This window comes from Vanacampus margaritifer, chromosome 20 (genome assembly GCF_051991255.1).
Source record: "Vanacampus margaritifer isolate UIUO_Vmar chromosome 20, RoL_Vmar_1.0, whole genome shotgun sequence".
NCBI classification, from domain to species: domain Eukaryota; kingdom Metazoa; phylum Chordata; class Actinopteri; order Syngnathiformes; family Syngnathidae; genus Vanacampus; species Vanacampus margaritifer.
The window spans coordinates 1,287,501-1,309,820 of NC_135451.1; the positions used below are offsets into that span (position 1 = coordinate 1,287,501).

At 40.1% G+C, this 22,320-nt stretch overlaps 2 protein-coding genes and 1 long non-coding RNA gene across 3 annotated transcripts in view; 2 read left to right on the plus strand and 1 right to left on the minus strand.

Annotated features, from left to right (window-relative positions):
- The window catches only part of LOC144040268 (uncharacterized), a 14,729-nt gene extending 10,742 nt beyond the window's left edge, over positions 1-3,987 (plus strand). Inside the window, exons 12-19 of the mRNA XM_077554336.1 lie at positions 1-1,726; positions 1,954-2,040; positions 2,442-2,483; positions 2,740-2,790; positions 3,185-3,235; positions 3,328-3,369; positions 3,624-3,674; positions 3,767-3,987. The exon at positions 1-1,726 is cut by the window's left edge and continues 234 nt beyond it. Of these exons, the coding sequence (XP_077410462.1) occupies positions 1-1,726; positions 1,954-2,040; positions 2,442-2,483; positions 2,740-2,790; positions 3,185-3,235; positions 3,328-3,369; positions 3,624-3,674; positions 3,767-3,987 (2,271 nt within the window). The remainder of the gene's footprint in view (positions 1,727-1,953; positions 2,041-2,441; positions 2,484-2,739; positions 2,791-3,184; positions 3,236-3,327; positions 3,370-3,623; positions 3,675-3,766) is intronic.
- Positions 1-22,320, minus strand: part of abcd3a (ATP-binding cassette, sub-family D (ALD), member 3a) — a 148,457-nt gene that overhangs the window by 41,644 nt on the left and 84,493 nt on the right. Inside the window, exons 14-18 of the mRNA XM_077555171.1 lie at positions 19,143-19,234; positions 14,115-14,203; positions 8,770-8,842; positions 8,644-8,707; positions 8,101-8,178 (exon numbers count right to left, since the gene is read on the minus strand). Coding sequence (XP_077411297.1) covers positions 8,101-8,178; positions 8,644-8,707; positions 8,770-8,842; positions 14,115-14,203; positions 19,143-19,234 — 396 coding nt within the window. The remainder of the gene's footprint in view (positions 1-8,100; positions 8,179-8,643; positions 8,708-8,769; positions 8,843-14,114; positions 14,204-19,142; positions 19,235-22,320) is intronic.
- On the plus strand, positions 4,217-7,095 carry LOC144040384 (uncharacterized). The gene is made up of 4 exons (XR_013289720.1): positions 4,217-4,558; positions 4,650-4,691; positions 4,951-5,037; positions 6,754-7,095. It is a non-coding gene; the product is annotated as an uncharacterized LOC144040384 (long non-coding RNA).

Here is a 22,320-nt window from a genome sequence, read left to right on the forward strand (position 1 = left end):
GAAAATGAACCTTTTAAAGAGAGTACAGGAACTGAGGAAGATGAGATTTGTTCTTCAAACATATCTTCAGAAAACAAGAAAAATTACTGCTGTATATGTGGAAAACCTCAAACCAAATTTGCCCGTCACTTGAAAACCCATGAGAAGACATATGCGGATGTTGCTCAAGTTTTGGCACTCCCCAAAGGCTCTAAGGAGCGTAAAAAAATGTTGGACAAACTCAGGAACAAAGGGAATTTTGAACACAACAAAGATGTAATGCAAAGTGGGACTGGATTGCTGAAAATTAAACGCAAACCGAAAAATAAGTATGACCCAAAAGAATATGTGCACTGCATCTATTGCCAAGGAATGTTTCTTCGGAGGGTGCTGTGGCGACATGTTAGAAAATGCTCCATGAAAGCAGAGGAAGAGAGTCCTGGTCCTGGAAAAACCAGGGTCTTAACTTTGGCCAGAATGTCTGAGTCAGTCCACAGCCAGCCAATATCCCAAGGTGTTTGGAAGCTGTTTAGTGTGATGAATGATGATGACGTCGCTGCTATTGTGCGCAGAGACTTTTGCATTCTTCAGTTGGCCCAATCGTTTTTCAATAAACATGGTCAAGATCCCACCAAATTTGAATATGTCCGGCAGAAGCTTCGAGAAGTTGGAAGACTACTTCTGATACTGCGGACAGAATTTTCACTCTTTACCTTCGAGGAAGCTGTAAAACCGGCAAATTTTCATTTAGTAGTTCAAGCTGTCAAGAAGGTGTCTGGATTTGACGAAGAAAAGCACTGCTACAAAACTCCAAGCCTCGCCCTGAAGTTGGGCCACTCTTTGCACAAGATATGTGACATCTTACACTGCAGGGCGCTAATGTCTGGAGACAAGGAAATGCAGAATTCAGCAAAGACTTTCCAAAAACTGCAAAGCTCAAAGTGGTCTGAGCTTGTGTCTCACACAGCTTTGACCACCTTACATGAGGAGCACTTTAACAAAGCATCCACTCTGCCTTTCACAGAAGACGTACAACGTCTCCACAGACATCTTGAAACAACTGGAAGTTTAGCATCTGAGAACTTGGACAAGATCCCATCAACAAAAGTCTATGGTGAACTTTGCAGAGTAACTTTAGCTAAAATAATTCTGTTCAACAGACGACGTGGAGGAGAAGTTGCCAAAATGCAACTAAAGAGCTTCCTTCAAAGGGACACAGCTGACCTCCATAAAGATGTGGCAGTTGGCCTGACAAAGTTTGAACAAAAACTGTGCAAACATTTCAGCCGTGTGGAAATTAGGGGCAAAAGAGGGCGAAAAGTTGCTGTTTTGCTATCACCAGACATGGTTGATTCTCTGACACAGCTCATTAACAAAAGAAAAGATTGTGAAGTTCCAGAGGAGAACATTTTTTTGTTTGCAAGACCCAACTGTTTGACTCCTTATAGAGGATCAGACTGTTTAAGAACCTATGCAAATGAGTGTGGGGCTCAAAATCCGGAACACCTCAGGTCAACGCAGTTACGCAAACATGTTGCCACATTGTCTCAAGTCCTGAACCTCAAGAACCATGAGCTGGACCAAGTTGCTGACTTCTTAGGGCATGATATTCGTGTCCACAGAGAATATTACAGGTTACCAGAGGCTACGACCCAGCTGGCTAAAATATCAAAACTACTTATTGCTATGGAGAAAGGAACCCTTGCAAGTCTTCAGGGAAAAACACTAGAAGAAATAGAGATTGAAGGTACACATTGTTAAAAGTTAGGGTAGCTTTTTTTCTCCCAAACATTTTACAGGTTGTCAAGGATAATTACAACTGCAGACAGCAAAGCATAATTTATTATATTTGTCTTTTTTACTAGCTTAATTTATGAACAAATATCCATAAATTAATTTCACATTAACAATTATGAAATGCAACTGAAGCTCACGTGTAACGTTTAACATAGTTGGTTGTCGTTTTTTTGTCAGATACTATCGACGTCACTGCTTCCGAACAAAGTGCAGAGAGTGAGGCTGAGGAATATGAACCCCAATCATTTCAACAAACTAATATGGGTAAGTACAGTGAAGGTATTTTCTCTGCTGGTATTCAGGATCTTAACAGCGCTGAATGTAACCATAGGCTGTAATGCAATGTGATTATTGTAACACCTTGAAAGTGCAGCTAAATCTAGGAAAGGTTGGCTCACATTTCAAAATTAGTGTCCATATATACTAGGCTGGGAATTGCCAACAACTTACCAATACCATGTGTATCCTGATATGTCCTGTATTGCATTGCGCTACATGTGTATCCTGATACATGGCTTTCCAGGAGAAACTATTTTACACTGTTTTTTGGTTGCTGTTTTTTTACCACACATGGTATGAGCCGCCATCTGATAACATGCTTTATTGTATGATTTGCGGCTTGTTGGCCAAACGTTGCAATGAATTATTTTTATTTTATTTTTAAGATATTCCACCTACAGATGATCCACAAGAAGGAACATCCAGAGGTATGGTTAAGAGTCACAATGTAATGCTGTACTTCTGTGTGTTGTTTGCGCATTCCGACGGACTTTCAGACTTCCGACATCGGATTGGGGCATCGAGGCTTGGGAGGCACATGTTGACCGTACCGCAAATGCCATGCATACATGTGTCTAACGATACTTGGGCACCCCTGCACAACTAAATTATGTCAATAAGAGTATCATGTTTAGTTCAAATTCTGTTGTAATACTACATTGAGCTATATTGCACTTTCTACAGGAGCCGAGACATTGTGGCAGCCTGTTAAAAAACCTTCAGGGCCCACACATGGTATGTGTCGCCATCTGATAACATGCTTTATTGTATGATTTGCGGCTTGTTGGCCAAACATTGCAATTAATTATTATTATTATTTTTTTTAGATATTCCACCTACAGATGATCCACAAGAAGGAACATCCAGAGGTATGGTTAAGAGTCACAATGTAATGCTGTACTTTTGTGTGTTTGCACATTCCGACGGACTTTCAGACTTCCGACATCGGATTGGGGCATCAAGGCTTGGGAGGCACATATTGACTGAACCGCAAATGCCATGCAAGCATATGTCTGATAACGATACTTGGGCACCCCCGCACTACTAAATTATTATGTCAAGAAGAATATCATGTTTAGTTCAAATTCTGTTGTAATACTACATTGAGCTATTATTGCACTTTCTACAGGAGCCGAGACATTGTGGCAGCCTGTTAAAAAACCTTCAGGGCCCACACATGGTATGTGTCGCCATCTGATAACATGCTTTATTGTATGATTTGCGGCTTGTTGGCCAAACGTTGCAATTAATTATTTTTATTTTATTTTTTAGATATTCCACCTACAGATGATCCACAAGAAGGAACATCCAGAGGTATGGTTGAGAGTCACAATGTAATGCTGTACTTTTGTGTGTTTGCACATTCCGACGGACTTTCAGACTTCCGATATCTGATTGGGGCATCGAGGCTTGGGAGGCACATGTTGACCGTACCGCAAAATCCAATGCATACATGTGTCTAACGATACTTGGGCACCCCTGCACAACTAAATTATGTCAATAAGAGTATCATGTTTAGTTCAAATTCTGTTGTAATACTACATTGAGCTATATTGCACTTTCTACAGGAGCCGAGACATTGTGGCAGCCTGTTAAAAAACCTTCAGGGCCCACACATGGTATGTGTCGCCATCTGATAACATGCTTTATTGTATGATTTGCGGCTTGTTGGCCAAACATTGCAATTAATTATTATTATTATTTTTTTTAGATATTCCACCTACAGATGATCCACAAGAAGGAACATCCAGAGGTATGGTTAAGAGTCACAATGTAATGCTGTACTTTTGTGTGTTTGCACATTCCGACGGACTTTCAGACTTCCGACATCGGATTGGGGCATCAAGGCTTGGGAGGCACATATTGACTGAACCGCAAATGCCATGCAAGCATATGTCTGATAACGATACTTGGGCACCCCCGCACTACTAAATTATTATGTCAAGAAGAATATCATGTTTAGTTCAAATTCTGTTGTAATACTACATTGAGCTATTATTGCACTTTCTACAGGAGCCGAGACATTGTGGCAGCCTGTTAAAAAACCTTCAGGGCCCACACATGGTATGTGTCGCCATCTGATAACATGCTTTATTGTATGATTTGCGGCTTGTTGGCCAAACGTTGCAATTAATTATTTTTATTTTATTTTTTAGATATTCCACCTACAGATGATCCACAAGAAGGAACATCCAGAGGTATGGTTGAGAGTCACAATGTAATGCTGTACTTTTGTGTGTTTGCACATTCCGACGGACTTTCAGACTTCCGATATCTGATTGGGGCATCGAGGCTTGGGAGGCACATGTTGACCGTACCGCAAAATCCAATGCATACATGTGTCTAACGATACTTGGGCACCCCTGCACAACTAAATTATGTCAATAAGAGTATCATGTTTAGTTCAAATTCTGTTGTAATACTACATTGAGCTATATTGCACTTTCTACAGGAGCCGAGACATTGTGGCAGCCTGTTAAAAAACCTTCAGGGCCCACACATGGTATGTGTCGCCATCTGATAACATGCTTTATTGTATGATTTGCGGCTTGTTGGCCAAACATTGCAATTAATTATTATTATTTTTTTTTTAGATATTCCACCTACAGATGATCCACAAGAAGGAACATCCAGAGGTATGGTTAAGAGTCACAATGTAATGCTGTACTTTTGTGTGTTTGCACATTCCGACGGACTTTCAGACTTCCGACATCGGATAGGGGCATCGAGGCTTGGGAGGCACATATTGACCGTACCACAAATGCCATGCAAGCATATGTCTGATAACGATACTTGGGCACCCCCCCACTACTAAATTATTATGTAAAGAAGAGTATCATGTTTAGTTCAAATTCTGTTGTAATACTACAATGAGCTTTATTGCACTTTCTACAGGAGCCGAGACATTGTGGCAGCCTGTTAAACAACCTTCAGGGCCCAAGGCCAAAAAAGTCAGGAAGACAAAGCATCATGGACATCAAGGTAAATTACACAGACATACTATATAATAATGTACCACTTAAGCCTGGTTGACACGGTAGGATTTTAAAATTGTCGGCCGGCTTCCAAACTGTGAGGGACGCCACGTAAAGAGAAAAAAATCACAAGAGTAACAGTTTTGAACGTACCGTGTGTGGTGTGCAGCCACACTGCACAAAAATTAACAAAGATGAAGTTATAATACATTTGCATGTACGCTTGGTCGCCATGGGACATGTACATGCACCAGCTCAGACTTGATCGGACATGATTATAGACTGCGCTCATATCTGAATTAATAAATGCAGCGTCATGTAATGGCATACATTTGCTCATCCAGTGATTCCTGATAAGTGTGCCGTGGCACATTAGTGCGCCATGAGAGCGCTTATGGTGTGTTCTGGGAGAAATAAAATTTTACTTAATTGGTCAACCACACGTCCCGCCCATTGACAGATGGGATGGGCTCAAGCATGCTTGCGACCCTCGAGAGAATATGGATGGGTGGTCAGAAAATTATTTAGAATAAATAATGAATGCTTGTTACACCATCTATGCCAGGAATGTATAGTGGTAGAACAAATGAAGACTCTTCCTTGGATGACAAAAAATACATACAGTGGTACCTCAGAGTTTGAACATAATTCGTTCCTGTGAACTGTTCAAAGTCTTTGTTTTGTTTCTTAAATGTTGTTCACTGTTTGCTGTAACATTAATTGCCCTACAGGGACATAAATAAATTTTAACTTAAATTTGATTTGTTCAACTTGTGGAAATTTTTTTCCATGGGAAATAATGTAAATGCAATTAATCAGTTCCCAAGCTCCCTAAACAGAACATTTCTATTTTAATTTATTTGTAATTTAATTTAAGGTGTACACCACACCCTGTACAGTTAAAAAAAAAAAAAAAAACTGACCTTTTTTGTTGTGGTGTGATTGCATCGGTGGATAAAAAAATGCACTCTCAAATGTACAGACCCCATTTTAAATTCCTCATGATTGCTATGTTAATGCATGCTTTGGTTCAGTGCGGAGTTTGTGTATTTTACATTGGGCATATTGTTTGACTACTAAGGGGTCCTTGCGTGCGCTGTTTAACGTCAGGCACATTATTGAACAGCTACGGAGGGGTCTTTGCGCCAGTATTTACGGAAGTAGTCACGGTAGATGTGATAATCTCCTTTCCTAAATCCACTGTAGTTTGTTTTTCCTTGCTGCCCCTGGCACTATTGTCTTTTTTTGGGCCCATGGCATAGAAAATTACCATGGAAAAATCAAAATGCACTTACGAATGTACGGAGCATCTCACGCTCTGACTTGTTATGAGCAGCGCCCCGTCTCGACTACCGTGATGTGAGCATTCGGCATCACTCTGCTTCTCTCGGCTACCCTTTCAAGGTACATTCAGCTTTGCTTGGGTGTTTGGACTCCGACAATGAGGTGAAACTCCGAGGCATTTTTACTCTACTCGATTTGTACAAGCTCCAAGACATTCGAACTCCGAGGTTCCACTGTGATTGATATGTGTATTCACATCTTGGGGTGTACCATGAGATTTTTCAGACTTAAAATGTGCCCTGGCTTAGTCAGTCGTGAATCACTGTTAATGGTGACTGTTGTGAGTTGAGATGGCATGTTTTGGTAAAAACTGAAAATGGACTTAACTGTTGATGTAGAGTACATTTTGTGTTTCTAACAAATGATTTATTTTTCATAGAACTTCTCACAAATGAAATTGACGATCTTCGGAGAAAGAAAAAGCATCCTTGGTCTCCAGCTGAGGTTTCTGCTGTGATGAAGCATTTCAAAGACCTTATTAAGGAGGGGAAGTTTGCCACAAAAATACAATGTGATCTGTGCAAGACTGCAGAGCACCCTATCCTGGTAAATCGCACTGTTCAAAATATAAGAGACTTTGTACGCAATCGAGGCACTTCAATCAAAAAGAAAAGTGGCAAGTAAGCGGCTGCTTCGTTCTATGTTATCGCTTTTAAGAGCTACCCAAGTTTAAGATCAGGCAATCATGTTTTAAAGAATAAAATGTTCAATGTTCACTGACTCTTTTGCATCTGGTTTCATGTCTAGCTTATCCATTACAAAGCTGTACTTTACCTTGATAACCTGTTCACATAAGAAGCATTGTTTTATTAAAATACCAGTTTCAGTCGGTCCTAAAATTTTAAGTTGTAACATGGTGCTCAAGGACCAGGTATGACTTTGCATTTCACAGTATTGCTGTGCACAACAATTTGTCCTCATATCAGGTAAGTCATTACACATCAATGTCATTTTAGTTTGTGTAAAGTCAGAATGCCAGAACTTTCAAGACACTTCAGTGCCATGGTTGCTGTGTGTTGAGTAAACTTTGTCCTTGTAATGTGAGTTGGTCCTCATAATTACCATGTTTGCCATGGGCGTGGCTTATTTAGCTCATTATCTATGTCCTCATAATTACTGTTTTTTCAGGTTTTTCTTTTTTTTGTGTGTTGAGTTTTTTCAAGTTTTGAAGTGAAATTTCCCTGGACAACCCCAAAAAAAAATTTTGGGTGCAAGTCCCATCTCTCTGGCATTAGCGGAAAGGGGTGTCCCCGTAATACACAATTAAACAGGTTTGGAAAAAATGTCCTCATAATACACAGAGGCAAACCGGTGTGTGTGTGTGTGTGTGTGTGTGTGTAGGTGTGCATATGTTTACATGTTTATTTTAAATGATTGTAATGAATTTGGAAAAGACCCCAGGGCTTAGGCTCTCAATAAACAAAACAAAACAAAACTACCACATCGGAGCTGCACGATTCACGTAGGTCACCTGCTTTAGTTTCAAAATAGAGCAATTTGCCTAAAGGTGAGTGATTTCATGCCTGCAAGTTTTTTTTCCTTTTGATCTGAAACATGAGCAAGTTTTGTTTGATCTTTGCATAAAAACAAAAATTTGGCAATACATGCTTTCCATTGTAGAACAATGGTGGGAAAATTTGGATTGTCTGTTTTTGTTTGTTTGTTTGTTTTGGATCTTAGTGTAGTGCATGCTCCATGATATGGACACAAAAAAAAAAAAACATACCTCTCCAAGCACTCTGAACAATGAACTCTTGCCACATCCATTTGGTCCACAGACAAGAACATTAGTGCCAGAACTCACCTTAAGCAGGCAAGAAAATGAAGCATGTTAAAATACTGAAAACTACTTTTACAAACTTAATTCACTTTCTAGAATTTATAAAACAAACTGAAATAACACATATTGCGGTTGTGTTTTCCCTTGCAACGGGTTTAATGTCACAAATGGGTAAGTTTTTTTTTTTTTTTTACAGAGCCATCTCAAGGATTCAAATTTTTCCCCTGATGTTTTTTTTGTTGTTGTTTTTCCTTGCTCTCTTGTGGTTAAGATTATGGGATGTTGTGAATATTTGTCAGCTGCGGGGTGTGTGAAGCCCTTTGAGACTCTTTTGTGATTAAGGGCAATATAAATATATTTGGCTTGACTTAACAAGCCACAAGCCAAAGTCAAACTGAGCTAATCACACACTTAATTATGCGTAATTCAACAGACAAATATTCAGTTACAGTTTTGTAAATGTAACCACAATAAAAGGAATCACCATACCTCAAATGTGAGATCTTTGATTAGAATGTCTCCATTTGGCGTTGCTAAAGGGGTATGGTCAAATCTGCAAAACAAAATAGGGTTTGAATAAAAAACTAAATGACAAAGGGGTACAAAGATACTTACTTAATGATGTTATCTCTGTTGATAATTTGACCTTTTCCGAGCATGAGTGTCAGACTTTCTGTTGTGTCAAAATCTGTAAGTGAAATACACCATTCAGTCATAGCCAGTCCACTTATTTTCTGTATTATTTTATGAACATCAAGTATTACTGAGACTTAGGATTAATTAGTCGTATTTTAGTGGTAGGAATCTCTGGCATGAGGCCGATTTGATACTTATCTCGATACACAGGTTGCGATTGAAAAACAATATCTTTCAGAGCAGGTTCCATACGATTTGATTAAGTTTGGGAGTGATATGATTTGCGATTCAATATGATTCATTTCGATATTCAAAACAATGTAACAGTTGACAATTGTTGCTGTAGACGTTAATCATAAAACACCACAATTTTTTTTACAGTACTTTCAAACATGAAAAAAAAAAAGGGCTTTTATATTTTCATATATTAAATCAATTATTTAAGAAGACTGCAACATACACCTGGGTGATATGACTGAAAAATGTATCACAGTTTCAGGATTAGCCGCTATCGACAGTTATAATTGTTTTTTGTTCTATTCAACATAAGGATCAGGAAAATAAAAGGCTGAATTGAATCCAGATCATTTAATTTGAAAATATATTTAACCTTTAAAAAGACAACAACATGAGGTGGAGGGCAAGCCGAAATGGAGTAAAGACGTGGTTCTCTGAGCTCCTGCGGACTTTTTCTCATTTCACTTAAAAAAATTATTTTTTCCCTGCTCTTTTGATACGCAAATTTGTGTATTACAACTTTGAACCTTCAAGGACTCGCTAACGTGGCTCATCTCTGCGCATGGTGGATAAGCTACAGAAATTTAAGTTTGACGCCGCAGGTGAGAAGTTCAATAGGCCAACTACGAGGCTTCAAGCTGCCGAATCGGACAACTAAAAGAGCTCAGTGTCACCTCGGGAGATGGGGACGACATCAAAGCACAAATTCTGACGACCTTGAAAGGCAACATCACCCAAATCATAAGAGAGGAACTCAAAAACGCCCTGGCGAATGACTTCACCGCTCTCAAAGCTGAGCTCCAGGCTGCGCGGGCCTAGATTGCTAAAAGCGCTGTTACGGAGAATGCTCTATTTGATAGCATCGAAACCGACGTCCAGGAAGTGAAGGATGATATGTCTGCATGGTCTGATGATGTAACCGAATTGAAAGCCACGGTTCAGGAGGGCTCCAGAATGACGTAAAATCAGTTCGGGAGAAGTGTGAAGATTTGGAAAGAAGGATGAAGCGTGGAAACATCCGCATTGTGGGCATCGATGAATATCCGAACTCCAGTAGTCCAAAGGAAGTGTCTAAAATCATCAGACAAATTCTTCAGCTGGACCGGGATGTCAAAGTTGATCGGTCACACAGAGTGATCATTGCCAAGATGCACAACAATAGAGAAGCTGTGGACATCTTGAGATCTTGAGAAGAGCCAGGGAGAAAGCTCCGCTGATATAGAATGGAAAAAGGATCATCTTTTTCCCAGACAACACCACAGGAGTTGCGAAAGTACGAGCCTAATTCACAGATGCACGGAAAGCTTTGCGGGGGCGGCGTGACGTGCGTTTTGGATTGTTCTATCCAGCAAGATTCCAAATCACCTTCAAGAATTAAAGCCTGGAGTTTCAAGATCCCGCCAAGGCCATGACTGACATCCAGTCTACTATCCTTTCGACGACTGAAGGGTAATCTTGAAGTACTGTGTGCTCGAAAACATACAGCCAGTCTCAGCTGGCGTGAACAATGACATATTATATTGTTTGCACAATTTGGTTTGATAGTTCCATAAAGTAGTACTAGCAAGTTTTTTTTCCTCCTAATCTGTATTTGCATATTCAGACAGAAGAATGTTGTATAATTTGCATTATTTTATTTTTTATTTTTTTAGGCTGGTGTGTTAGCTTCGGGGCATACCTAAGTGAAGTTTGAATCAAAACATGATAGTCACGGCAGGGGCTCGCATGGAGTACCAACACCGGAACGTACAAGTGGACTGCGTGGACTCGATAACTATAGGAAATGCATAGATGTACGGACGTCTGGCATTATCTCCAGTTGCATGTTGTAACTCGCTGTGACGCGCGCAGCCGCTCACAACGTGTGCAAGCCCAGAGTATCGTATTTGCAAGCATCGTATTTGTTTACAACATCCGTGGAATTAAGCATCTATGAGCACTACTTTGCTATGACTGGAACTAGCTTGAATAGTAACTCTACTGAAATGTAAAAGAAACTAGCTCTTGCTCGTTATAAAAGATGAAAGCTATGAAGTTTCACACAACCTATTCATATCCTCGCGATAGCCAGTCCACACCTAAAGCCCCTATCAAACTGAGTCACGAACGTTGCGAAAGTTGAGTTTCGCCAAAGTTCGACAGGGTTCAGAATTGGTCGGAATATGTCGTATTTGTGTTCGGAGTTATTCGTGGCTGCCGCTATTGTCGCAACATGTTCAAAATTTCCTTGCATTGTTTTGCCATCATGCACATTTGCTCATAATCTCGTCGTAATTCATCGGCATTTGTCATAAATGTGTCGGCAAAGTTCTTTCCGAGGTCCTATTCAAAAATTCATTCATTCACTTTGATGCCCATATACTACGGTGAGAGAGCGCTTGTGTTGAGGCGGAGCGCGCTCTGTTTGGAGAAGTGCAGCTCTTCCTGGAACAGCACACATATTTAAATCATATTTCAAAAGCTAAAAACAAAAAGCTAGCTTCGAGACAAATGTTTAGAAGCTTTTTTTCTACTTTGTATTTCATGTTTTACAAGTGCTCAATGTGCCCCCGCCCACCACCAGCAGCACGCACAAGTCAAGCCGGTGATATATCCTCCAAAACGCGACAAGATGTTGCCACGGGGGCATAATGCTAAATGAGCATTAAAATATCAATGGCATCTGACTCCCTGAAAAAAAAGTTTAAGCCGTTTAACGTGTCAAAATGATGACATCATGTACGCTGTCATCGTTACAACGTGGTGAGCTTGTGTAGCGCATCATCGTTACAACGTGGTGAGCATGGGACAACATGGCCCTGTATTGTGGACTTACTTCCTGGTCTATATTGTGCTATAAAAATGCCTATGGCGTTGTCAAGTATTGACTTACAGTAATTTCTGGACTACAAGGCGCACCTCACTATAAGCCGTGCTAGCTACATTTGGGGAATACTCGAGTTTGTTACACATATAAACCGCACCTGACAGTAAGCCGCAGGTGTTTTAATTTAACCGCACCGGGTTCCCGCTTTCTTTTCCATAATGAGGGCGCAAATTGTCTCACTCTCATTCTGTCTCTCCTACTGTATTTGGGCTCAATTGGTTTGTTTTGCTCTGCCTGACATTCTTGCGCTTCCTTATAGTGCGTCCCCTTGTGACCTGATGGATAAGCCGCACTGTTTTATTAGCCGCAGGGTCGAATGCAAGTGAAAGAAGTAGCGGCTTGTAGTTCAGAAATTACTGTAATTTAGATAGCACTCCTGCAATTCAGGCTGCATAGGATATTCTTCATTCAGAAAGAAAGGGGGGAAAAAATACATTTGCGAACACGCAGACAACCTGTGTTTATGTGTGCAACCGGTCCGTTATGGTGGCATTGTGAATGAGAATTTATGGATACATGTGCTAATGATAGTCTGAAAATATTAGAACAAATCTCACAGTGTTTTATACGTATAATTGTTTATGTCGTGATGGCTCGATCCCGTTTGCCTGTAGCAAAAGATTGCGTACATTTATGCAAAAAAACAAAAAACAAAACACAACAACATTTATGAGTACATGTCTGGAAATATTAGAACGAAACTCGCAATATTTTGGATGATATTCGAAAGCGTTATGCATTATTATTATTAATATTATTTTTATTATTATAATTCAGTCTTAAATATGATCAAAAATATTGCAAGGTTTCGTTCTAATATTTTTAATCTATGATTAACACAATGTCTACACATGTACTACTAAATTTGGGGGACAATCAGTCACAGTTTTCATTCATGCGACCGCAATGCATGGACCGGTGGTTGGCTGTGTCGCGCTGCAGTCACTTTTACAATTAAATGTCTTTTTTTTCTTCTTTCTTTCTTGAAGAAAAAATATGAAACATGAGATGGAGTGATATCTAAATTATGGCAATGCTTGATGACACCATACAAATTTTTATAGCACAATTAGACCAGGAAATTAGTCCAAAAATGGATGCATGGCGACAACCTCATATTTTGCCAATTCAACATTCGGGAATGGCCACAGCTCAGTGGGATAGGGACTTAAGAATGCCTAATTTTGTATCGATAGAGGAGTCTGCTACCTTGTTATAGTTGTTCTTGACGAACAATAGCCGGTTGAATTGTTGTTGTTTTTTGTCCAAACCTATGGTATTTGGGACATTCTGATAGTTAAATATATTATAAACCACAACAATGTGGTCACAAGAGTGATCAACCGTTTGGCATCTACTTTTCACGCTACATTATGAGCCCATAAGTGTAGAATCTGAACATATCTAGTAAACCGTTAACATACTGTACCTGTTTTTTACTTCATCCTATCACCATTTTTTATACTTCCTCCTGCCCCCTCAAGCATGTGAAAGTGTGTCTGATTTCCCTTTGTTATAATTTAATATAGTTTTATGTTTCAAAAATATATATATATTACTACTACTACTACTACTATTATTATTATCATTATTATTATTATTATTAATTGTGAAAATGTTTAAAAAAAAAAGACTAGCACTCAAAATCGCTTAAGGTGCGCAGTAAATTATGTAGAGTACATTTGCCTATTTAGATTGGGACCAAATAGACTCAGTTTTAGAGTAGTATTTACAATTGAAAGAGAGTAAAATAAATAAATAAATATATAAATAAATAAATGTCAAGGGTTGAGGAACGAACTCACGACCTTCAGCTTGGGAGACAGCTGATCTACCGTATTTTCACGACTATAAAGCGCACTTTAAAGTCAAACTTTCTCAAAAATCTACGGTGCGCCTAATTGTGAGGTGTGCCTTGTATGTGGATCAAGGTTCAAAATCTGATTGAACGTGTGGGGGGACTTCCCGCGACCCATTGTTTATATACAAGAAAGGAGGACCTGACTGAGGACAGTAATGAGAGCACAGAAGAGTCAACTTGGTGGCGAGTTTTCTGTTTTACTGTTAGTATATCCCTAGTCAGATGGCAAGCAGTGTGAGATTTTAGTTGAAAAATGCATAACGTGTAGTTTTACATTAACATCAACTATTGTGTCACTTCATACCAAGAAAAAGAGCTGTGGCAATGAAAAATAATATGATTGCAACAAACAAAATATACCCTTCTGTTGGGACACCATGGTGCGTTCATATTTGCCAGAATTTAAATCCGTCAGGACTTTTATCAATTCAGTGATACGAGTTGTGAATCTGTAGGGAAGGAAAAGAGAACAACCACATGAGATCAGAAATAACTGAGTTGAGCAGAAGGTGTGTGTGTGTGTGTGTGTGTGTGTGTGTGTGTGCGCGTGCGCATGTATAATTGATCAAACTGTAGTGTTAAAATGGCTTGCTCTATCATGATTATTAATGGTTGAACAAAAATACTTTTTTTGGGGCCTCCTGAAAAGTAGCCATTTTGGAGGTACAGCTTAAGCTTTCAGCCCGATGCCAGCGACAGATATTTTCTCTATTTTAGCTTACAGCTTCATCCCCAAAAACATAAAAATAAAACACAAAAATGGACAAATAGCACTGACAATAGTTATGTATGTGTATGTATATATTTGTCCAGCTCCAGGGATCCCAAGGTGTTCCCAGGCCAGCCGAAAGACAGTCACTCCAGCGTGTCCTGGGTCATCCCGGGGCCTCCTGCCCGTGGGACATGCCCAGAACACATCTCTAGGTGTCCAGGAGGTATCTGAACCAGATGTCCGAGCCACCTCAGGCAGGCAACGCAATGTTATTCATGTTATTAATATGACTAGGCATTCTGTAATGTTAAATAGCTCGGATCAACCTACTAACTAACCTATTAACAATCAGTTTTACAAATATTGGATTACTTTCTTCAAAAGCCTTGCATGTTAATGACCTAATTTGAGACTATAACCTTATCTTGATTGGTCTTTGTGTGACCTGGTTAAAACCAGATGAGTTTGTATCCCTAAATGAGGCCTGTCCTCCAAACTTTGCGGGTTTTCATGTTGCACGTCCTTGTAAGAAGGGCGGCGGTGTCACCCTTATTTCCAAATCTGTAATTAACCTTAGTTCTTGCTCCGGTAACGCCTTTGAAGTTGAAACCTTACTGCTGCTTTATCTCGTGGTTATTTACCGTCCTCCTGGACCTTACTCTGGCTTTCTCAATGAATTTTGTGGCTGACTTGGTAACGTACGCACATAATATACTAATTATGGGTGACTTTAATATTCATATGAATTCCCCAATTAGAACCACTTACTGCAGCATTTCAGACAATAATTGATAGTATTGGTTCCGACTGCCAGGTGGCGGTGCTGAAACAGCACAGAAAATGCCTTTGCGTTTGCGCATGCGCGGATACTTGGAATGGTAATACTTTAGATGTGGTACTAACCCGGAGTTTAGCAACCTCAAATGTAATGGTGTTGCCGTATACTATGGCTATGTCTGACCATTACTTTATTAAATTTGACAATAGTTTTGGTTTATTGCCATCGTCCCAACTAGAACCAAAGATACAGCAGCCGTAATATTAGTTCAACTACTTATGCGTTCTGAGTTACTACCTCTAGCAAATGAATCTTTTCCTTCTTATACTGGTTTAATAGATAATCTTACAAATATCTTTAACGCTGCTTTGTTAACGACCCCTGGCATTAACTAATCCGAAAAGGCTTACTTTGTGGTTTACAGATGTAACCAATTTAAACAACAAAACCAACTCATTAACAAACTTAAACTATCATGTAGACAGCTTGAGTGCAAATGGCGTTCAACGTAACTTGAAGTCTTCCGTCAAGTGCGGTGCAATAGCTGGCTAAAATATAAAGAAGCTCTGGTTTTAGCATAAAACTAATTAACTCTCTAGAATTATTGGTCTTAATAAAAATGATTAGAGATGAGATTATGGGCTCTGTGGCTAAAACCCAGTCAAATCGCGCAATTTTTCTCTTATTTTAATAAAGTATCCCTTGAAAAACTTACACAACTGGTTAGTGCGGCGAAATAAACAACTGCTTGCTTGACCCGCTTTCAGGCAAACTGGTTAGACATTGTTTACCATCTAAGGATCTTCCGTTTTAAATATTATAGATTTACCACTTTCACTATCACTGGTCTTCCCATGAGCAGTCTTAAAAGTCTGCAGTTAGTACAAAATGCTGCAGCCAGAATTTTGACGCAGACGAGAAAGTTTAATCATAGCCCGACACTAGCTAACTTGTATTGGCTTCTGGTCCACTTGAGATGCAATTTCAAATTCAAGTTTTGTTACTTATATATAAAATATTACACGGTCTATCTTGTCAACTTAATAGTACCTACCGTACGTTCTGACATGAAACCTTCATTCGCAATACGCTGGTCTTTTGGTGATCCCAAGAGCCAAAAAGAAGTCACGGGCATTTTTGATTTGGGCTCCAGTGCTCTGGAATGCCCTACCCTTGGAGGTCAGAGCCACTACATCTGTTGAAACGTTTAAATCTCATTTTAAGACTCATTTTTAAACTCTTGCATTTGGCTGACATATGGGCCTGGTGACTGCCGCTGCTCTCTCTTTTTTACTCCCTTCTCCCCGGCTGGGCGACACTAATTGACCGAAACGAGATCTGAAGCAGACCATCACCTTGGAGTTGCTGCCATGGAGATTGCTGCATCGACAAACAGGACCAGGTTTGGATGAGGACCGGTAAATTGAGAGTTTCGCCTTTCGGCTCAGCTCCTTCTTTACCACAATGGACAGATACAGAGTCCGCATCACAGCAGACGCTACACCGATCCGCCTGTTCTCTTGTTCCATCCTGCCCTCACTTGTGAACAAGACCCCAAGATACTTGAACTTCTCCACTTGGGGCAGGATCTCATTCTCGACCGGAGAGGGCACTCCACCCTTTTCCGACAGAGAGAGAGAGATTTGGTGGTGCTGATTCTCATCCCAGCCGTTTCACACGAACCACTCCGGTGAGAGTTGGAAATGGCAACTTGAAGAAGCCAAAAGCACCACATCAGCTTCAAAAAGCAGAGATGCAATGCTGAGGCCACCAAACCGGACCCGTCCCCTCAACGCTTCGGCTGTGCCTAGAAATTCTGTCCATAAAGGTTATGAACAGAATCGATGACAAAGGGCAACCTTGGCGGAGTCCAACCCTCACTGGAAACAAATCAGACTTATGGACCAAACTCTGAGGTCGTACAGGGACCGAAAAGCCCAAATCAGACTCATCTTTACAGGTATCTTAGTTATATTATTTTCTTAGAAACACTTCTCAAAACTTCTTGCTTACAGGTTTAGTTCTGCGTATGAACACCACACTCCAGCAGCATTGGTTTGCGAGGCCCCGTGGAGGCTATTTGAGCAAGGGATTTTTCTCTGAATAATACATCAAATATGTACAACTAACATTCTATTCTAAGTAACTTGGCAAAGTGTGCAGATTACTTAAGAATTCTCCAACAAGCGTATATAAAACTACCTAATACTAATACGTGTACATCCATCTTTTCTACAGCCACTCCTCCAAGTTTGACTGAGTAAGTAAATAAAAGCCAGCTTCTGTAGTTGGGGATCGGACCGCCTTTGGCCACCACCCAACTCTCTATGGACCTGACCCCTTTGGCCACTCCTACAGGTGGTGAGCCCATGGGAAGTGAGGTCCCATGTTGCCTTCTCGGGTTGTGCCTGGCAAGGCTCCTTGGGTGCACAAGGAGCTCGCCAACAAGCTCCTCCCCCAAGTCTGGCTCCAGTCCAGACGAGAGATCCCGTCAGCCGCATCCCAGCAAGTGAAAATTAAGTCCAGTCTAGCTAACTACATAGCTTGACATGAGTCATTCATTTAAAAGGCAAAAAAACGAGCTCAAAATAAATTTAAAATGACAAAAAACACTAAACACAAAACGTACTTGGTAGAGCAATGGTAAAAGTCCCAGAAATAATGTCCAAAAAACATATCATGTGAACGACAGTCAAGCGTGGCTATTGTTTACAAGTACCGCTCTATAGCCACGGTTGTTATTGCTATTCAGCGTAAACCCCGTGATCTTGTGATCTCGCGGGTACAGATTTCCAGACACATACAGCTCACGCAACGCACTCGGTGTGAATTGCTGTCTGTACGGCAAACCACTTTGCATCTGTTACGCAGTCAGTGTGAACTCAGCTTAAGGTCACGAGTTGTGTTTCCTGACTGAAAGAACAAGATCCAAGCGTGCAAAATGAGCTTCCTTCACTCTGGTGTCTCGCTATCCGGGCTCTTCCTTAGAGATAGGGTGAGAAGCTCTGTTATCCGGGAGGTGTTCAGAGTCGAGCTGTTGCCCCTCCACGTTGGGAGGAGCCAGATGACGTGGCAAAGGCATCTGAATAGGATAACGCCTGGACGAATCCCAGGTGAGGTGTTCTGGGCCCATTCCACCAGGAGACACTATATTTTTCCCAGCTGGCCTGGGAACAATTTAGAATCCACCCAGAGGAGCTGGGTGAAGTGGCTGGCTGGGGAGGGGGAAGTCTGGGCTTATCTGGTAAAGCTGTTGCCCCCGTGTCGATGGATGGATGGATGGATGGATGTTAACCTTGCCAGCAAGATGAATTCTTGTGGTATTTGTGAGTTCACAAACTCCGGAGAATACATCTTGTACCACTCTCGCTGATACGTTTGCAGCTAACCTTTTTTGGGTCGGACCAATCAGTTGGTTAGGCAGGACTAAACAAATAAGCGCCGATGGCGGGGGAAAACAAACCTAACATACGAATGGATGCTGTAATTAATTGTGTTCTCGCAGAATTACTCACTGCTTCCTTGTCGAATTTGAACAGCAAGAGGCGTTTCATGCATTTTTATCTGGTAAAGCCGTTTGTGCCCCTCTAAAACGAGATTTTCATCCTTGGTTGGTCAAAACAAATGCACAGATGTTGCATCGTCCAATTAGCTCGAAGTATTGTATAGAAAGTCCCACCTTTCCCGAATGGGTCTGCCTAGGCAAGTATCAGATTGATAATGTGAAGAACTCCCTCAAGTGAATCACAATTATCAATCTGGCTGGCGAGGTTAGATGGATGTATGGATGGATATACACACAAGCACACACAAAATATAAACAACAACATTTTTCCAAGTTATCTTACTAATTACATACCATATATGTTGTTGTTGCCTTACATAATTAAATACTTACCCAGAGAGCCGAGTCATTTCACGACCAGCAAGAACAATCCTGCCAAGAGCCTGAGACATTCGAAGGAGCATCCTCCCACTCTGGTAATAATCCTATAGAAAATATGTCCAAAATTGTGTAAGACCAATCATTTTCGAAACACATACACATTTTGAAAGCTAATAATTTTTTATTTGGGTCATTTTCATTGGAAAATGTATGTATGTAAATTCTCACAGTTATCAGATTATTCTATTAACTGGACAAAATCAACACTTCTAACTATGACAGAAAATTCATGGAACCCTGCAAGCCAGGACCCACACTACTCATTTCCTATAGGTAATTCAAAATACTTAGGCATAAAAATCTCACCTAAATGAACTGATTTAATTCATTTAAACTTTTCTCCACTTCTGGATAACATTTATAGTGACTTGGAGCGCTGGAATAATCTTCCTATTTCTCTAATAGGACGAATAGCCACCATTAAAATGAAAGTTTTACCCAAAATAAACAATTTTTTCTCAATGATTCCATTTAAACCTACGGCTAAATGGTTTCAGTTGTTGGACTCAGCCGTTACAAAATTTTACTGGAATAAAAAAAAGCAAAGATTAGTCTATCTACTCTTCAGAAAAGTAAATCCAAAGGTGGTCTAGAGGCACCAAATTTTATGTACTACTATATAGCTAACCAGCTACAATATATCGTTCTATGGGCACAACCCAACAGAGACACTAACTGTTGGCTGGAACTAGAACAGAAGGATTGTAATAACCTCAGACTTCTAGATTTACTCTTTATTACAACATCGATTAAGCGACATAATTGTTTTAAAAACCCAATGATTTCCGCCACCCTGACTGCCTGGTGGAAGGCACTAGAAATTACAAAAGCCCAAGTGGAGCCCTGTGGGCTTTCTCCCCTATGGCATAACCCCGACTTTCAACTTAACAACCAACCGTTTTATTTAGTTGTGTGGGAGCAGAAAGGACACATTACACATCTCCACCATCTCTTCTCAGATAATATGTTTATATCATATATATCCTTGCTCCAAAAATACAAAATAAAAAAACGGAAATTTTTTACATTATCTACAAGTTAAAAATATGATAAAGAAAAAAATTCCAACACTTCGGGGTACGCTCCAACCGCCTGTTTTAGCTAAAGATATTTCTCCGACAACAACAAAAAAACTTTCAAAAATATATAAGTTACTTTCATATACTGATAAAATGTCTTTACCCATCTCGAAATGGGAGACAGACTTCTCTATAGCACCGGAATCTGACTTTTGGATTCAAGTTTGTGAAAACGCATTTAAAATGACAAAACACACAAATTTACAACTTATCCAATATAAAATTATTCACAGAACATACATTACTCAATATATGATGACGAAAATGGGACTCTCAGACTCCGACATTTGTCTCCAATGTTTACAAAACACTACAGACACTTATGTTCATGCTTTATGGTTATGTATTTCTGGACTGAAGTCTGAGAAAAACTTTCCGCTATTTTGGACTGTAGGATACCTTTATCTCCAAACTTGTGTTTGCTAGGTGACCTAACAACAATTGATTTACCACATAAACAATTTTAATCTACACTTGTAGCCCTTACTATCGCAAAAAAAACAATTCTTGTTAACTGGAAAAATAAACAAACTCTGAATATCGACCAATGGTCTAACCTCCTCATAAATCACATTTTAATGGAAAAAATATCTGCCTCAAATAAAAACCAAATATCAAAATTTATAGAAACATGGTCTACGTATATAGAATTTTTTAACCTAATTCTGGTTACTTAATTCTGTCTGTTAGCGAGAGCCACCACATCGTGATAACTTACATTGATGTTTCTGCATTTGGCAATTTATTATTATATTATATTATTAGTATGGGATTTTTTTTAATAGGCTTTAGGTGAACTGATGAATACACACACTCGCACGCACGCACACACACACATACACATACTCACCCACAAAAAAAAATAAAAATAAATATATATATATATATATATATATATATATATATATATGTATAAATAAATTTATATATATATATATATATATATATATATATATACACAGTGAGGAAAATAAGTATTTCACCCCCTGGTGATTTTGTGAGTTTGACCCTTTACAAAGAAAGGAACGGTCTATAATTTTCATGGTAGGTTCATCTTAACAGTGAGAGACAGAATATTAAAAAAAATCCCAGGAAATCACATTATATTAATTTTAAACATTTATTTGTCTTTTATTGAGGAAAATAAGTATTTCACCCCCTAGCAAAACATGACTCAGTACTTGGTGGAGAAACCCTTGTTGGCAAGCACAGCGGTCAGACGTTTCTTGTAGTTGGTCACCAAGTTTGCGCAGATCCCAGGAGGGATTGTGGCCCACTCCTCTTTGCAGATCCTCTCCAAATCCTGAAGATTTCGAGGCTGTTGCTTGGCAACTCGAAGCTTCAGCTCCCTCCACAAGTTCTCTATAGGATTAAGGTCTGGAGACTGACTAGGCCACTCCATAACCTTAATGTGCTTCTTCTTGAGCCACTCCTTTGTTGCCTTTGCTGTATGTTTTGGGTCATTGTCATGCTGAAACACCCATCCACGACCCATTTTCAATATCCTGGCTGAGGGAAGGAGGTTCTCACCCAAGATTTCCCGTTACATGGCCCCATTCATCCTCCCCTCGATCCGGTGAAGTCGTCCTGTACCCTTAGCAGAGAAACAGCCCCAAAACATAATGTTTCCACCACCATGCTTGACGGTGGGGATGGTGTTCTTGGGGTCAAAGTCAGCTTTTTTCGCCCTCCAAACACGGCGAGTCGAGTTGATGCCAAAGAGCTCGATTTTAGTCTCATCTGACCACAGCACTTTCTCCCAAGCCTCCTCTGAATCATCCAGGTGCTCATTGGCAAACTTCAGACGGGCCTGTACATGTGCCTTCTTGAGCAGGGGGACCTTGCGGGCACTACATGATTTCAATCCATTACGGCGTAGTGTGTTACCAATGGTCATCTTGGTGACTGTGGTCCCAGCTGCCTTGATATCATCAACAAGCTCCTGCCGTGTAGTTCTGGGTTGTTTCCTCACCTTTCTCATGATCCGGTTCACTCCACGAGGTGAGATCTTGCGTGGAGCACCAGACCGAGGGAGATTGATGGTCAATTGG